The 21848-nt window shown below is 31.6% G+C and overlaps 1 protein-coding gene across 1 annotated transcript in view; it reads left to right on the plus strand.

Moving 5' to 3' along the window:
- The window catches only part of LOC125844531 (putative disease resistance RPP13-like protein 1), a 108119-nt gene that overhangs the window by 75178 nt on the left and 11093 nt on the right, over nucleotides 1–21848 (plus strand). Inside the window, exon 2 of the mRNA XM_049523841.1 lies at nucleotides 21158–21797. Coding sequence (XP_049379798.1) covers nucleotides 21167–21797 — 631 coding nt within the window. The 5' untranslated portion in view covers nucleotides 21158–21166. The remainder of the gene's footprint in view (nucleotides 1–21157; nucleotides 21798–21848) is intronic.

Below are 21848 nucleotides of genomic sequence, written 5' to 3' on the forward strand. Positions count from 1 at the left end.
TTCTCCATGCCTTGAGAATTCTTTTTTCTTTTCTCCCCAATTATTTTCTTTCACAATCCACAAACTTTAGATTTTGTATTCAACTTATAATTGTTGTGAGCTTTTATAAGGTGTAGTAAAAATGAGAAGTCTATACTTAAGTATTACTTATTGACAATGGAATCTCAAAGGATCAAAACAGATCATAATTACAACATGCACTAATTATTTGGCAGATGAAACAATTCTTCCGATTATTACTCAATTCAATACAAGTGATCAGATTATATTTAACATAAAGCTTTGTTATTAATTTCAAGCTCTTCAAATTCTTTATGTTTTTATCATCTAATGTTTAATTAATTAAATAATTTATAACATTTTAATTTAGAATATGGGTAAAATGGTAATCAAACATTTATATTAAAATATTCTATAAGAGTGAAAATTATTTTCGCTTTCCAACTTTGCTGTTAAAATTGAACTCCTTTTCAATTTTAAATAACTAGTATACGTGTCCATGCGTTGCGCGGTTACTTGATAAATATAATTGTAAATATTAATTTATTGACAATTTTAAAGTTTAACTTATTATTAAATAATATTATCAAATAAATGCTTCACATTAAATATGTATACATAATAACTTTAACAATATATTAAATTAATAAAAAAAAAGATTCAAATCCAGGGAATTAAACACCAATCATCCTGCAAATAAAACCTTCAAATCATTGAAAGTTATAAATAAAAAAAGGAAAAAAATTCATCAAAAACTAATGGTTTGCAATAATTATTGATAAGAGATTTTAATGCTTAAAAGTTGCTATATCTATATATCAAATCTCACTGATAGTGTTAATTCTTAGTATGAAGTTGATTATAGTGACTTTGTCTCAACAACTACAAAGTCATATCCAAAGAAGAAGGAAAAAAGTTATATTGTCAAATTTTTTTATGCATAAATAGAAATAGAAAACAAATAAATTGTTTTACACTTTTCATAATAAGAGTTTCCTAATTTTCTTTATCTACCTATACTATATTTAGATTTTGAAGTAATTATCTTTATGTAAATATTTCATTAACGTATTCATTTATATAAAATTTATAAAAGTGACTTACTAATAAACATAAACAAATATTAATTAATAAGCATAAACAAATATCAACTGTTAATAAATAACTAAATGTGTATGAATTTTTTTAGTAATTTGTATATTTAGGTCGTGATTTATATTTTTTGATTAGTTAAAAATCAACTGATAAAATAAAGTATTTAAATACTTATGATAATATGGTTAAACATGAGGTATGTATCGAAAAAAATCTTAAAACATATTTTTTTTATATTAAAAATAAATACTGAAAAATAAAATATTATTAACACAATTTTTTATTGATTATAGGACTTTTTTTTTTTTATTGATTATAGGACTGTGTAGTAATGTATAGGTAATGGGGAGTTATAAAACTATATTTTTTTCTTTTCGTTAACGTATTCATTTATATAAAATTTACAAAGAGACTCCTTTTAAAACTAATAAGCATAAACACATTTTAATTTAATAGCATAAACAAAAGGCTTATGCAATTTATGTACTATAAAATTTATAAATCCTTGCGTAAATAAAAACTCAAATTAGACTAAATAGTTATCCATCACTATTATTAAAGAATTGTGGAAATATAAGTTTTAATAAAATACTAAAAAATATAATTAATACAGAAAAATAAAATAACTATAGAAGAAACTTTAAAATATGATAAAAAAAATTGTAAAGAAAAATAAATTTCATGATCTATTCCGATGTAATTAACATTTTGATTTTTTTATTTTATGTTTTAAATAGTTAATATTTTTTTAAAAAAAATTGTTACCTATATTTTAGGAACTATTACCATCCATCCATAATTCAAAATTAAATGGTAATAGTTAAATAAATTTTAAAGTGATCCCACTGATTGAAAAATGTTTAACCGCCACTATATTTTATTTTGAATTTTAATTTTTTTATAAATACAATATTATAATATTTTTAAATACTATTGTCATTTTAATAACTTCCTAATTGTTTGACTTTATGCAACTGTCATTTTAATAACTTCCTACTTTTTCAATTCATTATTTTTTAAAATTTTGTTATTTAATTTTTTTCATATTTCATGATTTTTTATTGATTTTAGGACTGTGTAGTAGTAGATGAGTAATGGAGAGTTATAAAACTGTTTTTTATTAACGTATTCATTTATATAAAATTTACAAAGGAATTTCTTTTAAAACTAATAAGCATAAACAAATATTAATTTAATAAGCATAAACACATATTGGTCGATATAATTAGTTATTTTAGCCATATATTTTTAATTATTTTATTAATATTTTTTTGTTTCTTTCCGATTTTATCTTCTTCTTATTTATTTTTTATTTAAAATTAAAAAATATACTTATCCTTTACATATATTTTTATATATGAGAACAATATGACATGTCAACTTAGTATTTCGTTTATAAAAAATCTATCAACACAAAATTAAAACACTTACAATAGCACATAAATTTTACAATTCAACATTACTGCAAAACAAAGAAGAAAAAGTTAGAAAAAATTCATACAAAACAAAATAAATAAATAATAATAAATCAAAATGTGAATATATTATTTAGGAAAAATCACTATACAAAGTAAGAAACATATAATTTTTTGAAGTAGATATAAGAAGAAAGAGATAATTTTTATTTTATTTTAAGTGACAGATTTTAAATTACGCAAATATTAATTCAAGAAATCATGTCAAAAAGTAGATTTGATAATTTCAAACTTTATTTTATTGCTAGGGTACAGTTTGTTTCAAACTAATGTTCAAGAGTACGAGACATGAAAACATGTTTTGTCCCTAATGCCATTTTCTTATTATTATTTGACAAAAAACACACTAATAAAATTTACCAAAATGTTTGATGGATATTTGATTTAAGCATGTTGAAGTCAAAACTGAGAAATCAAGTTATTGTTATTTTGATTACTCAGTACAAAAGAAATAAATAATTATTGCATAATAGAGAAAGAACTTTATATACATTGAAACTTAAGGATTTGAAAAATAAACTTACATATGAGTAAACTCTGTATTTGTTGATTTCTTATTGTCCTTGAATGCATGTTTGGGTTGCATTGTTCTCCTTTGTTAAATATTGAAATACTATATTGTTTCTTTGTTGAAGAGGGTAAGAATTTGATTTGATATGGTTGCTGAAGAATATTATTTTGTGTGTGATTCTTTTGTGTTTTATAATAAAAGTTGTAACTGCTATTTATATTTTAGATTTAATAATTAAGTATTATGTGGAACTATTAGAGATAAGACCTAAAATATTGGAAAACAAATAATACATGTTCACTTAAACTGTAATGGTAAATTTTAAATTCTAACTTATATGTTTAAACTGTAATTGTTTTTAAAAAAAAAAGAAAAAAGAAAAACAAAACATTTTTTATTATGTTTAAAACTATAGCGTGTGTTTTAAATAATATGAAACTTTTGTAAATTGAACTTTTAAAATTTGATATTTACAACAAAATTGTGGTTTTGACACAAATAATATTTTTAAACTAGTAAATATTATTATTATTATGATTATAATTTTTTATTATTAATATTTACCAATTATTTATTTCAAAAAATAGAAGTTCGACAAATATAATAAATAAATAAAGTGATATAGATTAGTTTGTTAGAATTATTGTGGTTAAATTTTAATTTGAATTGAATTGTTATGTGCTCCTAAAATTTAGCACTATTATCTATGTATTAGGTATATTTTTAATTTTAACTTTATATTTTTAAAATTCATTAAAAAAAATTAGGAAGAGCAATTTATTAGGAACAAACACATTCAATTTATTTTAATAATTAAAAAAGAGAGTTCAATACAAAAAAAAATAAAAATTAACGTAAACACATTTCAAAAATTGTTTTAATTTATGTTTTTTAAAGACATTTTTCATTATCTGTTAAAGTTGATTACATGTGTATATAACTATTTAAAAGTGTGTATTTAAATAGTTATATAATATTTAATTATTTATTACTTAAATTTTTAAAAAATTGTAGCGCTGACATGTGACCTTTTTTCTTCTCCTTTTATATATAGATAGATAATCGAACTCCTCCCTTTATTCTAATTAATTTTTTAACATGCCTATTATACCCTTTCATCATCAACTCTTTTTTACTTCTTTAAAAATCATGACTTTTTTTTAATTCATGTAGCTATATTTTCATAAAAGCATAAATATTATTTTTTGGATGAAAAAAGTGAGAAATATTAATTAAGTATCTGAGCTAATGATGTTTTAAAATGAAGTGAATTAGCATTATGAAAAAATTATTTTTATTAATAATAATCAAAACTCTAATATTTATTTACACTAGTAAAGATAACAACGAATAATAACTAAAACAAATATATTTCGATGTGATAATATAAAATAATAAATTTACTAATTTAAGGTCAAGTTTGTAAAGATAGTATTTCTTAAAATTTAAGTTATTTTAAACTAAAATCTATATAATACTCCATTACTGTCAATCAAAACTTGTTTATTTATATAGACAATAGAGAATTCCCTGGATGGATAGATTATTTGACCCTCATTCTAAAAATAGTTGTTTTGATTTACTTGTCCAATCAATGAAATAAAAAAATAATTTATTTCTACCCTTAATATTAAATAACTGCATAAAATAGTAGTAGTTAAATTCAAAGTTTCAAAGCATTATTGATAATATTATATTAATTTAGTAAAATACACCTTTAATTAAAAAAATTAAGGGGTGTCATATCAAGAAGGGGTCAAGTAATATGAAACACATGGAGCAGAAAGTGGAAAAAGACAAAAATATACGCATACATACATATATACATGCTTAATGCATAGTATGTTGAAATAACATTCATAAAAATAATATTAAATTTTGTGAAAAATTCATAAAAAAAATTATTCTACTTATAATGTTAATAAAGTGAAAGAAAAAGTTATAAATACCTAGGTTAAAATAAATTACATATAATATAAAGAGGCAGTACCGGATCCAGGATTATGTTAAGTCGATGATTGTAGCAAAAAAAACTGTAGTAAAAAAAACTAAATTTTGAGGCTAATAAAACTTATTAAGGGTAGTCAATAATTGTAGCAAAAAAAAATTGTAGTAAAAACTAAATTTTAAGGCTAATAGGACTCATTCAGGGGTGTCAATTGTCAATGATTGTAGCAAAAAAATTGTAGTAATAAATAAAATTTTGAAGCTAGTAGGAGCGTAAGACTAGGACACATGACCTCTAAGAATTTTCACAACACCTTAATTACTAGACTAATTATTTAACTTGTGTAAAGAGATGTCAATAATTCTTAGTACACGTTAGCTTACCCTAAGCCTATAGGACAATTGATGATGTCATCAACTGGCCAGGATTTTCAATAAGCAAGTTCAAAATCTGAAGAAATAGACACATGAAGTAGCCGAAAGGAGTTCGATCTACTATATATACTTTAAATATTATTTTAACCATGTATAAATAGTATAATTTTCCGCTGAAAGGGGTTGGGATGAACCCCCTGACAATAAGGTGGCTCCGCACACCAGCCATTAGGAGAAAAAATGAGAATGTGGGCCCACCCTCATATTTTCCACGTCATTAGTCAAGATGACTTCATTAATAATTTAATTCTACACCATATAATTCCACGTGATTTTCCTATTTTCCCTACTAAATAAATATTAAAAAGTCAATATTAACCCCAAAACCCATTTCATTTTTACCGGCCTACCCTATAAGCTTGAGGAGGCATCCTTAATTTTTCCAACTTTTTTATTTGTATCGGAGCTCGGAACTCACTAAACTGATAATTTTAAGGGAAATACATTCTAATGTTGGCATCAAATCATGTAAATTTATTATAATTAAGTAATTTAATGTGGTGAGAATGCATGCTAATTAGTATGTGTTAAGAATCTATGTGTAAAATACATATTGTGTATTATTTTTAGCTCCCAATACTAAACAGAACTTTACTTCATTCGATTTGGACTCGAAACATCTAAAATAAATTAAGTTTTTTTTTTCTTTTCAGAGAACTCATTTTATTGTTTCATTAATGACTCAAATTCATGTTTTTAGTGGAGGTATAAGGTGTTTATCAACTGAGATAAAGTATCTAAATTTTAATTAATTTTAGATAAGTAAATTTTACCGCAAAAAAAAATTCAAATATTTCATATCTGAATACACAATCAAAATTAAAAGATTTGACCTTTCAAAATTCATTTGTGTCTCGTAAATTAAAAAGTGAATAATATTTAAGTAGTTATGGTTCCTCATGAATAAATTATATACGGAGTTCAATATTTTTCATAAACGACACATTTCATTACAATAACAACATATTCAATATAGTTCTACGTATAAAATGTGATTTGAAAATAATAAAATGTACGTAGATCTTACCCTGCTACGGAGGTAGAGAGGTAACGACACAATTGATCATCATTGCTTAGAAAAACTTACCTAATTAACATTTAAAAATTATTATAGTTAACTAATTAATTGTCCACTCATCTGTTCCAATTGACTGGACAGATTTTAGTTATAATATGTTAGTGAAAAATTACAAAATAACAAAATTACAAGATTACAATTGAAAATAAAAATGAAGAAATAAATCTCTTCAGACTGAGGCGTGAATATGTCGCTCTCTTTAAGGAGATTCAAGCCCACTGAAGCAAATGTTTTTCACCGGTCTAGCAGTAGTCCTCTTGATTTGTTCCCTCCATGATACAACAGCCTAATCACAAAGTGTAACTCAACAAACTCTGGACAAGAGTTGAGTTCAAAGCTCCACAAAAAGAACACCTTCTTTCAACTAATAAAAACTCTCTTTTTGGACAAACTTTATGCACTCTGATCTATATTTTTCTTGTGTGTCAACCAAATGAAGACCACCACTATTTATAGTTGCGGATGTCTTCAATGAATAGGAAGATAATGGGTAGTAAATAGTGAAGATAAATGGTATTAGAAGTTACATAGGTTATAAGGTATAACGGAGGAATAAAGAATGAGATAACGAAGATTGAATGAAAAAGAATGAGTGGTCATGGTTGACCACCTACTGCCACTAACAGTAACCTCCAATGACCAACGTTTTGTAACCATCAAATAAAGGGTAATAATGCCTAAAGACATTGATTAACACAAGTGAGTAATTAGGCAGTAATGCCTAAGGTTGCAGCAATGAAATAGAGATTACTCCAACAAATAAAAAACAATTGTTAATGTATTGTCAAAGGTGCAAATTAATATAATATTAAAATGCTTACACTAACATAATATTAACTAAACTCGATATGCCATAGTAGGTTGGATTTGATTAATATTCACTAACGATGTAAAAAGTATCCATACTAGTATTATATTTTGTTTAAAGGTTATTTATGAGTAATTTTTTTTAAACCTTGATTACAAATAAGACAAATCATATATTATAACTTAATATAATTGGATGTCGTAAAAAATATTTATATCGTTTGTGAATATATATTACTTAAATTCTAAGTAATTTATTTTTCCATATTACATTAGAAGAGAAAAAGGGAATACGAAAAAGGACATACTATTCAATAGGTTATTTGAACCCTTCACTTCAATAGTAGAAGGGAAAATTATATAAAATAGTAAACTATTAATTCAAATTAAATGTTATAATCACAGTTTCATTTAATTGTAATCCGTAGCAAATACTTGTCATTCGCCTCTCTCCCCAGAGAATTCCGCTTGTCACTCTCTCAGATCTCGCTCGTCACTCTCCCTCGCCTCTCTCACTTTATACAAACACAAATGTATAAATTGCGTTTGTGTTTGTATAAAGCCAGAGAAAACTGTATATACAAATACAAATACATATATTTTCGTCATATACACTTATAATTATACAAGTACATATATTTCCCTACCAGTTCTCTTTTGCCTTTCTCTCTTTCTTGCGTTATACAAATACAATGTATAATTTGTGTTGTATAAATAGAGAGAGAGAGATTTGATATACAAATGTTTTATTTCGATTTAATTATATACAAATTCAAATTTTATGCAGATATACAAACACAATCAGGGGGATACATATACATAGTAGTTACATATACAATTATCTAACCGATATATATATATACACAATCGCTGCGCTTTTATACAAGCGAGAGGCCTGTCAGCGATTTATACAAATCTGATGCTCCTGCCAGCGATTTATACAAATCTGATGCTCCATAGCAAACATAAAGTTTGCTATGAAGCACAATTATGCAAACTATAGTTATAGCATACAAATATGATTTTTATGTTTGGCATGACAAAATGTGAAATCTACAACTACAGTTGAAGATCTAATTGGAGAGAAAAAGATGTGAGCTGTAAACTGATTTCATTGATTAGAAGAAGTGATCTGTACAATGCACTATGTACATACATATATACTGCTACTACTAAACTCACATCCTATCACAATCTTACACCTGTCAATAATAACAGAATTCAGTTACATCTAATAATAACTAACTGCTAAACTAAGACTGCTAAACTAAGCTGTAACAAATCAGTAACAAACCAGTGAGGTCAAGTTACACCACTATCCTCAATACTCCTCCTCAAACTAGGTGTAGTGAATACATTTAGAACACCAAGTTTGGATAAAAGTGATTCATGTTGCAGTCTTCCCAAAGCTTTGGTTAAAATGTCTGCTTGTTGGTGTTGTGTAGGGATATACATAGTACTAATCAACCCTTGTTGAATCTTCTCCCTAATAAAGTGACAATCAATCTCTATGTGTTTCGTCCTCTCATGAAACACAGGATTTGCTGCAATTTGAAGTGCTGCCTTACTATCACAGAACACAAAAACTGGTTCCTCAATCTGAATATTCAATTCTTTGAACAAGTTTGTCATCCAAACAATTTCTGCTGTTAGACAAGCCAAGCTTCTATATTCTGCTTCAGCAGAACTTCTTGATACTGTAGCCTGTTTCTTTGATTTCCAAGAGATGAGAGAATCTCCCAACTTCAGTAGATAACCTGTCACTGATCTTCTGGTATTTGGGCATGCTGCCCAGTCTGCATCACAAAAACCAGTCAGTTTCATCTTCTTCTGTGAGGACATAAGTAAGCCCAATCCTGGTTGAGTCTTGATATATCTAAGAACTCTAATAGCAGCCTGCCAGTGCTGAGCTTTTGGTTTCTGGAGGAATTGACTGAGAGTCTGGACTGTGTAAGCTATGTCAGGTCTGGTGATGGTTAAGTACAATAACTTGCCAATCATTCTTTGATATTGAGTAACATCCGGATGCAACTCCTCCTCACCACAATCTTCTTCAGAGGCTGTAGTGAGTTTCATATTACACTCCAATGGAGTATTCGCTGCCTTTCCTGCAGTAATGCCTGCTTCAACTAAGAGCTCCAATGCATATTTCCTTTGGTTCATAAGGATACCCCTTTTGGATCTGCTGAATTCTATGCCTAGGAAGAATTTCAATTCTCCTAAATCCTTGATCTTGAACCACTTATGCAAGATGTCTTTGGTGTTCTGAATCAGTGCAGCATCATTCCCAGTAATAAGGAGGTCATCAACATAGACTAAGATAATAACCAAATTGACCCCTTGCTTCTTAGTGAATAATGAATAATCCAAATGACTCTGACTATATCCAGATTTCAATAAAGCCTCAGTAAGTTTAAAATTCCATTGTCTTGAAGCTTGTTTAAGCCCATAAAGGGATTTCACAAGCTTACAGACCATAGGTTGATCAGTGGCAACTTGTAGACCTTTAGGTAGTTCCATGAATACATCTTCGGTGAGATCTCCTTGCAGGAAGGCATTGTAGACATCCATTTGGTATATACACCAATTCTCTGCAGCAGCCAGTGCAATAACAGTCCTTACTGTCACCATTTTTACCACTGGAGAAAAAGTTTCTTGGTAGTCTATACCAGCAGTTTGGCTATACCCTTTTGCTACTAATCTAGCCTTGTACCTTTCCACTTCACCATCTGCCTTATATTTGATTTTGAAGATCCACTTACAGCCAATCACAGGCTTCCCTTGTGGCCAAGGAACCAGATTCCAAGTGCCATTTTCATCAAGGGCTTGCAATTCTTTCTGCATTGCTGCTATCCACTTCTCATCATGTAAGGCATCTTCATAAGATTTAGGTTCACACACAGCTGAAAATCTGCTTAAACAGGCTCTGTATGTGGAAGAGATGTGCTGATACAAAACACAGTTGGACAATGAGTGAGGTTTCTGCTTTCCAGAAGTGATATAGTCTTGATGCCAGGCTGGTGTAATCACAGTTCTACTGGACCTCCTAGTAATATTGGTGGTTGGTTGACTCTCAGGAATACCAACAATATCATTGAGTGGATCTGCAGTGTCATTCAATACTGTGGACACATCAGAAACTTCAGGTACATGATCAATAATAGTCTCTGCAGAAACTTGATCTTGTTCTGATTCTAATGGCTGAGTGATGTCTGGGAACAGGGGAATTGTATCATCATGCAGTTCCTTAAAAGGAAACATATGCTCCTTAAACACCACATCCCTACTAACCATGAACTTCTTGTCTGCAATATTATAAAGAAGATACCCCTTCTGAGTCAAAGAATAGCCCATCATAACACAAGCAACAGATCTGGGAGAAAATTTGTCTTTCCTAATTAGTGTGGTAGCATAACACATACATCCAACAGTTCTTAAATGATCCAGCTTAGGCTTCCTTTGATAGAAGACTTCATAAGGAGATTTACCTTCCAATGTAGGAGTAGGTAACCTGTTGATTAAGTATACAGCTGCTACAACACATTCTCCCCAAAACCTGATAGGTATGCCACCCTGAAACATGATACTTCTGGCTACTTCCAACACATGCCTATGTTTTCTTTCCACCACTCCATTTTGCTGTGGAGTGTGTGGACAACTGCTTTGGTGAACTATGCCTAAAGAGGCAAATAAGTCTTTGCATTCAATGTTAAAAAACTCACCCCCATTATCTGATCTAACATTCTTCACATTGTGATCAAATTGAGTTTTAACCATTTTGAAAAAAGACTTCAAGACAACAATAACATCAGATTTCAGTCTAAGCAAATACAACCATGTAGTTCTAGAATAGTCGTCAACAATAGTGAGGAAATACTTGAAACCAGCATGAGTGCTGATTCTTTGTGGACCCCAAACATCAATATGTATCAATTCAAATACAGAACTACTTCTAGTTGTAGACACAGGAAAAGGCAACCGTGTTTGCTTAGCTAATGGACATACAACACAATCATTAATATGTCTATCATTAATGGAAACTAATTTCTTCAAAGTAGTGGAGGATGGGTGGCCAAGTCTATTGTGCCATAGCATGCCTTCATCATCATTGGTCTTTATGTGCATCAACTTTGCACTAGCTGCATTCATGTTGCTTCCATCTCCAACATCTTTATTCAACAGAAAATATAAACCTCCTGTCTCCTTACCAATCCCCTTGACCTTCCCAGTTAACAGGTCCTGAAATACACAAAACTCAGGAAAAAATCTTACTGAGCAGTGTAAATGCCTGGTTAACAGAGAAACTGAAATCAGATTATACTTGAAATCAGGAACCACTAAAACATTAGCCAACACATCACCATTGTCCCATCTATAACTACCAGTGTGTGTTATTGATGCAGTTCCTCCATCAGGCAATTGTACATGGTTCTGATCACTTTGTTCTAATGCAACGATGTCAAACAAATCATCTAGTGATGTTGTTATATGCTTTGTTGCGCCAGAGTCTACTACCCAGTGTTTAAACTTATTACTAATAGAGAATGAGTGATCCATACCTGCTTGATTGACTGCTGGGATCACAGAATTCTCCTTGTTCAATAGCCTGAGAATTTGACCATATTGCTCCTGTGTGAATGTAGGAGGTGTTTGGCCAAGTGAATCATTCTCAACAGCATTGACATTTGCCATTCTATTAGCATTGTTTCCAGACTTCTTCCTGAACTTGTAATCTGGTGGATATCCAACAACACGATAACAAGTTTCTTTGGTATGGCCCTTGATTTTGCAAACATCACACTGCAAATTGTAGTCCCTTTTTGGCTTGTAGAGTGCTGATTGTTGGTGACCTCTACCAGCATATAAAGCAGTAGAATTAGAGACACCTGCATCTCCTCCTGAATAAGAACCACCACTAGTGTATGAAGCAACACCTGCATCCCCTCCTGAATAGGAACCTCCACCAGTGTACTGTCTTTGATCCTTGCCTACATATAAAGCAGTAGAAATCCCCAAATCTCCTCCTGAATATGAACCTGCTGTTACTCGTTGACTCTCATCTGAAATGATCATCGAATATGCTTTGTTCACAGAGGGCAACGGAATCATCATGAGGATTTGACTACGTGCCTGAGTATATGACTCATTGAGCCCCATCAGAAATGCAAATAACTTCATATATTGCAAGTGACTTGCATACACTATGGATTTATCACAGCCACAAGAAGGAGGTGCTACAAGGGCATCGAACTCATCCCAAAGAAGCCTTAGTCGTGTGAAATATGCAGAAACAGAGGAAGTACCTTGTGTGATAGTGCAAATTTCTCGATGCAACTGGTAACCTCTCGATCCATCAACCTTATCGAACCTCTCCTTTAAGTCAGCCCACACAGTTGCAGCATCAGTGGCATAGATGATTCCACTCATCAATTCCTTCGAAACAGAATTCAGAATCCATGATAATACGAATGCATTGCACTTCTCCCACTGTTCTTCTAATGCATCACTGTAATCACTCTTTCTACAGGTACCAAAAATGAATCCAGCTTTGCTCTTAGCTCGGAGAGTAAGGAGCATCGATCGGCTCCATAATGAGTAATTCTCCACGCCTGTAAGCTGAATTGAGGTCAATATTGAACCTGGAGTGTCAGATTGCAGAAGATACAGAGGATGATTTCGATTCTTCTCAACCACTTCGATTGTATCAGTACTCACCATTTCCCCAAAATTTAGATCACAAAAAAAACTCAGAGAATTGCAGGAAGTAGATCGTCAACAATTACGAGTGAATCAACTGCGGATTCGAAGCTCTGATACCATGACAAAATGTGAAATCTACAACTACAGTTGAAGATCTAATTGGAGAGAAAAAGATGTGAGCTGTAAACTGATTTCATTGATTAGAAGAAGTGATCTGTACAATGCACTATGTACATACATATATACTGCTACTACTAAACTCACATCCTATCACAATCTTACACCTGTCAATAATAACAGAATTCAGTTACATCTAATAATAACTAACTGCTAAACTAAGACTGCTAAACTAAGCTGTAACAAATCAGTAACAAACCAGTGAGGTCAAGTTACACCACTATCCTCAATATGGCAAACCTAAAATTTACTCATAGTAGAATGTAGAGAGCTTGCCAAGTAAGCTGGTCTTCGATTTCCACCATAAATGTTGATTGGAAGAACTTGTAATGATTAAAATGAGTGGTACTCCGATAGATATAAGTTAAAGAAATATATCTTTGATTTTTGGTTACTTCTCTATGCTTGTTTATTCATTATTTTTCTTTGTGATCTCTTTGACCAATCTACTACCTCTGTAAAGTCGAGGAAGCATATTTAGATCAGGGTGAAATCTTTATATTTGCATTGAAACATTATAAAAGAAATCTAGTATAGATAAGAATTGAGATAATTTTACTCCTCATGATATGCAGATATGTAGTTGCAGAGATGAAGTCTCTGTGAGAGTGGTAAGATATCATTTAAAGTGTATGGCTATCTAAAATTTATTTTTAATTGCTTTCAGTATGGAGGTTGTGATTTTCAAGTCGTACAACTGTCTACTATGGCTTCCTTGAGATGAAGCATGACTTGCTGCAAATGGAACATACAGCTCTAATGGAATCCAAAGGTACATGAGAAAAACGTTGTTTAAGTAAATCATAAGAGAGATATTGACATTATGGTCATAGATTATAAGGAAAGATATTACTTTTTCATTATTAGGATTTTGACAAGGCTCGGTGATCATTTGGGAAGTGAAAAATTTTGAAGGTCTCTCTGTTCAAGTCGAAAAGCGAAAGCTGATGAACTATGCATGTAATAGCTTGTATTGTTGACTTTGGGTCCTACGCTCCCACGACTTTAAAATGCATCACTTGGGTCTAATGTCACTTCTTTTTATACCAACAATCAATATCTTTCTTGCGTTTTGTTTTGTCAATGTGGTATATGCCTAGGATGCTACGATGGTGTTCTTTTTACTCTGGATACCAAGACAAAAAGCAAAAGACGACACAATTATTCAACTTTCTTTATTGAGGAATCAGGGTTTCTTTTCAGGATATAAATTGCTTTATATTAAAGTTCCATAGAGAATCTAAATATTAGAAATGTTAATCACGGATAATAATCAGAAGTTTTAGGAAATAAGTAAACTTCTTATTGTTGTCTCAGTTAGATTGCTCATTTTTTCACAAATGTCAGCATAGGTTTTTCTTAAAGCTTGAGTACCTTTTCAGCATTCATGTGATGCTAATTTCTTCTTTTGTTTTGCATTTTCGTCTTTGCTTTTAGCTTAAGCCTCGATGATTATTAACCTCGTCGTCTAGAATTTGATAAGCATAAAAAGTTATGTTTTACTCCTCATGATATGCAGAGATGTAGCCTCTGTGAGAGTGGTAAAATATCATTTAAAGTGTATGACAATCTAGCGCGGCAAGACCAGTTTGACATCTATACTACCTTAAAACCATGAACTCCCTAACTTTAATGTTAAATTACTATAATACCTCCAACTTAAAAGCATACACCTTTTTTTCGATGAGTTATGATTTTTTTGAAGGGTTGCGACTTATCTGATAAAGCATGATAAACACCTTTTCATACTATTCTTTGTTATCTATAAATAGAGAGGTTTCCTCACACTTTTAAACTACAAATTTTGTATACTACCTTAAAAGCATGAACTCCCTAACTTGAATATTAAATTAGAATAATACCCCCAACTTAAAAGCATACATCTTTTCACATTAATGGGTAGTAACATTTTCGAAGGTGTCACGCCCGAACCTACACCCTGGGCAGGACCGGCACTCGGAGACCATTACTAGCCCCAAGCGAACCCTTGGCCTGGCTTTCTTAACTTAGCGGAAACCTAACTCAACAGAATAACTCCATGCAATGAAAGGTCATAAAACAACCCAACTGATAAAATCTGGCCAAAAAGGCAACTCGTGTCTCAAAATAGAATATTTACATATATACAATGATGAGAGACTCAACACTAACTGACTGACTGTCTATGAAGTCTCTATAGCATAGAGATGGATGTTGGGACAGACCTCGCAATATCCTAATAAAACAAAACTAGGAACACAAAATAACAGAGTCCTTCGGAAGGCAAGGAGGCTTACCACTGACTCTGGAGTGCTCAGCTGGATCAACGGCGTGCTAGATGCTGATCCGGGGTACCTGTGTCTGCATCGTCATAAGATGCAGGCCAACTGACATCAGTACATTGAATGTACGAGTATGCGAGCTGGAAAGCTAAGCAACATAGGCTAGAAGGAAATCTGGAAGAAGCTGAATAACTTACCTGGATCAACCCAACTTAACCTGACTGACTCATTTCAAAATAAGGCAATTTAAAACAAGTGCAATATAAAGAAAAGTTGATAAGAACATGCTATGAACTCTGTGTGTATACAAAGATACAATAAGTCTGAGGTGTATGCAGAAATACAAATGAACTGATGTATATAACAAAATACAATAATTATTGTGGGAGTTTCTCTAACCGAAAACCATCACATAAGAGCTATAGTGATGATACAACGATCAACCTCACGCTGCCAGAGCATCCTATACCTGGCCAAAGGTATAGAACCTGAACTGCCTAATGGATCCACTAGTCTAATTGGAAAAAGATTCATCTAAAAAGTATGAACCTCTTCTACCCATGATGGCTACATGGTTCTATGGGGGTTGTGGGTTCTTTGAATGCTCCCCCAATTCGGTGCTCAATACTACTCCCAAAAATGTACTGGCTCTTATATTTTAAAAATGTATTTCTTATTGCTGATTTGAGATAATTACTCAAAAACTTAGCTCAAAGGCTATCTTAGAAATCTCAGTTTCCTCTCTTGCTTCTTTTAGAAAGCGATTACTCTTTTCTGGAAAACTAGCCCGAAAGTTCTTTGGAAATCTCAGTTCCCAATCTTGTTTAAATGTGGAAACATTTCTTTAAAACTTCTTTGGGAATACTCAGTTCCCTAATAACCTTTGAGGAAAGAACTTAACTTTATACTCTTGGCTTAACTTAAAAACGAAGTTAAAACATTTAATAAAGACTCGACAAACTTTAAGAAACTCCTTGACTTGCTTCTTAACTTCACTTGACTTTGATCCTAAATTTCCTCGATTTGGAGTATGGATTTGAGGGTAATGATCTCATGTTTATGGATGAGTTCGTAATGTTTAGATGTACCTTAAAGTGTTGAAAACAACTATAAAACATAGGTACATTACCAAGGAACATGTATGAAAAAGTGGGGAAGGAATGAGGAAGACTGGCGTCCTTGGCGCTCTGAGAGGCGCGGGGCGCCAGCCCTCAAGTTTCAGAGGGCCTGCTGGGCGTCCTGCATGGCGCGCCGCCCCAAGGGGGGGACTTCAGAGCCCCTTTTGGGGTGCGCTGGCTGGCGCGACGCCCCAACCTTTTCCCCAGAAAACCCGACTTTTCTCCTTCATTTTTCCAACTCTAAACCACCTTAACTTCAAAGGTTCCAGCCCCAAACACTTAGAATCATAAAACCCCTCAACATACAATAGATTCAACTCGAAAACACAACCAGAAACATGTCCCAAATCAACAAGAACTTCAACACAACCACAAGACTTCAACAAACACAACCAAATCTTTTCTCGGAAATTAAAATGAGTTTGGCGTGTGGGGGAATTAACCAACCCAACACTATGATCTCACATACCTTATTAGGGATCACCCCCGACGAAAACCACGACGATCTTGATGAACTTTGCTTCTTCTTCACTTTCTCCTCTTCTTTCCTTTTTCTCTCAAGAACCCTAACTCTCACTTTTAAAAGGGAGAACTGATGTAAAAATCAGCTTAGACCCTTGATATACAACCAAAAGAAAAGGTGAGGGAAAAGACCAAACTACCCTTAAAATTTCGGATGAACTTCCCTTACCAACAGCCCAACTTCGAAAGGGCATAACTCACTCATACAAACTCGGAATCGAGTAAACTCGGCGGCGTTGGAAAGATCATTCCAAGGGCTTTCCAAACATAACTGAAAATACACCTATCTCATCATGAACTAGGAGTTATGACTGCTCAAAGTTGACCAAAAACTCAATTTTTTCCCATACTTGACCAAATTTCCAGATTTCGAATTCTTTCCAAAAATGACTATTTCCAATTACAAGATTTTTCATAGCTATTTCAAAATGTAAGATGTTATAGAAGGTTTGTGACTTTTTCGATGAGTTATGATTTTTTTAAGGTTGTGACTTATGTGATAAAGCACGATAAACACTTTTTCATACTATCCTTTGTAATCTATAAATAGAGAGGTTTTCTCACACTTTTAAACTATAAATTTTGTATGTTTTCTATTTGTCTTCTTAAACCAGAAAAATTGTGAGAGTTATTCAATTATGCAATTACAATTATTTTTGTGGGTAAACTAGATAGATCAACAAAAAATGATGCCACAAGGAGAATAGAAATACTCAACCTCAAACTAGAAGACTATCTAGATAATTAATATGTTCTCATTTTCATAGTCATAAATATACTTTTGCAGCAACTTCAACATGACGAAAAGTTAAATGATTTTCTGTTGCATGATCTACAATTTGGTGTTCACGTTGTGCAAAGTCTCAGGTTGTTCAAGAAAAATGATTTGATAAAAAATTTGTCTGAAGTCCTAACTAGATTTACCAGGTACTTGTTGTACTTTATTTTTATTCAGTTTAATATAGAATGTTCTTTTTTCTCTGGGATTGGGGGGGACATCTTTAAGACCACAAAGTTAAAAGACTTTTTTTTTATATATTCTACATATCCTTAAATTAAAAGTTTTTTTTTTGTTTTTTAAAATTTCATATCAAATAAAAGGATAGTATTTCATTACTTTTCTAGAGGAATTATACATGTACAGCTATCTATATACATAGAGACGTGTGTGCTGGTCTGTAATTGCAATATGTGGATTGGCCAAGAGTTCTAAAACTTCTTTTTAATTGGTTTTGGTAAGGAGGTTGTGATTTCCAAGTCGTACAGCTGTCTACTGTGCCTTCCTTGAGATGAAGCATGACTTGCTGCAAATGGGACATCCAGCTCTAATGTACCCAAACGCCGGATGTGGACAAGACCATGGTTGTTTACGCTTCAACTCAGTTTCCTGAGTATATGCATACTGTGATTGCTCGTTGTCTTGGTGTTCCTGAGCATAGTATCTGTGTGATAACAAGAAGGGCTGGAGGTGGCAGGAAATATGCCAATACTACTATTAACAGAAGAAAAAATTTGAAGTTTTAGAAAAGTTTTGAAACATTAGCAAGGCTCAACAATGAATAGGGAAGTGAAATTTTTTTGTAAGGTCCCTTTGCTTAAGTCGAGAAGGGAAAGTTGTTGAATCTTTATGTGGTAGTTATTCTTATGTTGGATTGAACATCAGGACTATGGACACTTCTTAGATGGTAGTTATTCTTATGTTGGTACACATATTTATGATATGGTAGGTCCCTTTTAACGCTATAATAAGCTGGGTAGAAATCTATCATTTTAAGCTCTTTTATTTTAGAGTCCCCCACCTAGGCCCCCATTTCTACATCCCTAATAAATTACGTACTCTTCCTCTCTTGCTTCAATTATTGAATTGAGAAAGTAATGAAATTTGCATCAATTTATCATTGTCTTCTTGTTGTTTGAAAAGTCTTACTATTGAAAGGAGAAAAAAATGAGAGTTGGTGGTGCATTTCCTTTGAGTGAGGATGACTTAATTTGATTTTGAGGCTGTGTTAATATTCCGTTTCGTTAATGCCATGGTTTATTATGTATAAAAATAACATTAAATAAAATATATAGTATAACTTTTTTTAACGACAAATGAAAAATATATATATAATATAACGAACAAATGTATTGTTTTTTTCTAGAGAAAATAGTCTGAAATACTTCTTAACTTTGTGACTCACTTATACCCTTTTTTGTTTTACATATACCTCTATTGTTTTACAAATGACTCACTTATACCCTTTTTCCTCTAACAAAAGTGAAAAAAATCAACTTAATTTTTTTTTAAAAAAACATTTATATATGGATATATTTGATCCTTCTCACACATATTTTTTTGGCTTCTTTGATTCAACGGCTAATTTGGATTTATTATTTTGATGGTCAAATTTATTTTTACTAAATTTCTTGTAAAATTTATTATACATGGCTCAACTTCTTTTTACAGATACAAAAAATAAATTACAACATATCCGAAAAAATTAGCTTTTTTTCTTCTTTTTTTTTTTTTTTAAAATAAAAAATAATAAAAATTCTCACATTAATTTTTGTTAGGTTTTGATGTGTAATTAAGAGGGGTAGGTAAGTTCATTGGTGACCATTAAATTTTATCAATTATTTTTGGCGCAACTTGTGTTGTCTTGGCCTCATGTCCTTTTCCACTACATCACAATAATCCAATATAGAATTCGAAAGAGATTCAGATTTGCTTCAACACTACATACGATAGAGCACATAATTACAAAATTGATATACTAACTTCGCGCAATTTAAGTGTTCTAGCTTATTTGAGCACAAATTTTAAGAAATAAAAAGAGATTTTCAAAATTTATAATTTTAAATTAAAAATGTATGTGTTCTTTAAATTTTGTGATCTGAAATTTTTCATAAGTCATGAACAAACTAAAAAGTATCCAAGAGGTTCTACTTCGTAGAATACACATGCATTAACTTACTAAAATCTTCTGATGCATAAATGCACTAATTAAGTTCAATGGAAAAGATCACACATGATGAGAGAATTATAATAAGAGATTATTTTGATTTAAAAGGTAAACCACATGGAATCTAATTAAATATAAAATAATCAAATGTCCTTGAGAAAGCTTTTTGTCCGTACAGATTAGTACACAATCAAATTTATTAAAAATTACTCATGCAAAAAAAATGAAAAATTGTTAGAAAAACATGCTGCGTACCTTATTTGTATTGGCACAATTTAAAGTAAAATTCTATTCAACTGTCTCCAAAAACATCACGTCTTGTTTACACTTGAAATTAAAAAATTACCTTATAAGTTGTTAAAAAAAAATGAGTAGTAGATATTCATTTGAGAAATCAAACGCTTAAACATCAATTAAAGAATATGATGAATATGATAAGCAAAAAATAAAGAAACTAAATGGAAAGAGCTTTGACCTTGTATTTCATTGCAACATCAATTTGTGAAGAAGAGTCCCTATTACATTGCAACATCAATTTGACATCAAAATCCTATATTTCTTGGTATCGATTTATAACGAACGACAAAAAGTTCAATCAACATTTCTAAAAAAGGGTCTTCGTGCTTTTTATTTTTTACTATAGTTATAGTATAATAGATAGATACTAGAACTGCTAATGTGCTCTTCAAGGAACTGTGTCACTTAACATTGAGATGTTATCCGCGAGTGTGTTGCACACATGTACGTATTTGGCTGAATTAGCCAAAAATGTCAAAATAGCACAGCTGAACCTTGTATTGATGTTAAATTAAATGATACAAGTCTTTGGTCTCTAAATGGTCCCCGTTTTCTACAACCACCAATTGAGAAAGCAATGAATAGGCACTAACAAACATAGTTTTACCAATTACAACTTCTTGTTGGCAAATTTACTAGCAAAAGAGAGAGAGAAATCAGTGATCATTCTTGTTTGCAATTTACTCTTAGCTTCCACAGGTAAAGTGAAGTTGTTAATAATTGAACATACAAACATTAATCTTCTCAAAATTCTTAAAATCATTTTGTGGCTCCTTGTTTTGCTTGCAGATTTCAGAAATGGAGGTAGTTGGTGGAGCATTTCTCTCTTCAGCTTTGAATGTTCTCTTTGATAGGCTTGCTCCTCAGGGTGAGCTGCTCAACATGTTTCGGAAGCATAAGGATCATGCTCGGCTCTTAAAGAAGCTGAAAATGACTTTGCGTGGTCTTCAGATTGTGCTAAGTGATGCAGAGAATAAGCAGGCATCAAATCCATCTGTGAGAGACTGGCTTAATGAGCTTCGAGTTGCTGTGGACTCTGCTGAAAACTTAATAGAAGAAGTCAATTATGAAGCGTTGAGGCTTAAGGTGGAAGGTCAGCATCAAAATCTTGCAGAAACAAGCAATTACCAGCAAGTAAGTGACCTTAACCTTGGCTTGAGTGATGATTTTTTCCTTATCATAAAGGAGAAGATGGAAGATACTATTGAAACATTGAAGGATTTGCAAGAGCAAATTGGTGACCTTGGATTAAAGGAGCATTTTGGTTCGACTAAACAAGAAACTAGAACACCTTCAACTTCTTTGGTTGATGATTCTGATATCTTTGGTAGGCAGAATGAAATAGTGGATTTGATTGACCGTTTATTGTCTGAAGATGCAAGTGGAGGAAACCTGACTGTAGTTCCTATTGTTGGAATGGGCGGCGCGGGTAAGACAACACTTGCTAAAGTTGTTTACAATGATGAGAGGGTGAAGAACC

The sequence above is a fragment of the Solanum stenotomum genome, chromosome 11 (genome assembly GCF_019186545.1).
Source record: "Solanum stenotomum isolate F172 chromosome 11, ASM1918654v1, whole genome shotgun sequence".
NCBI lineage: Eukaryota > Viridiplantae > Streptophyta > Magnoliopsida > Solanales > Solanaceae > Solanum > Solanum stenotomum.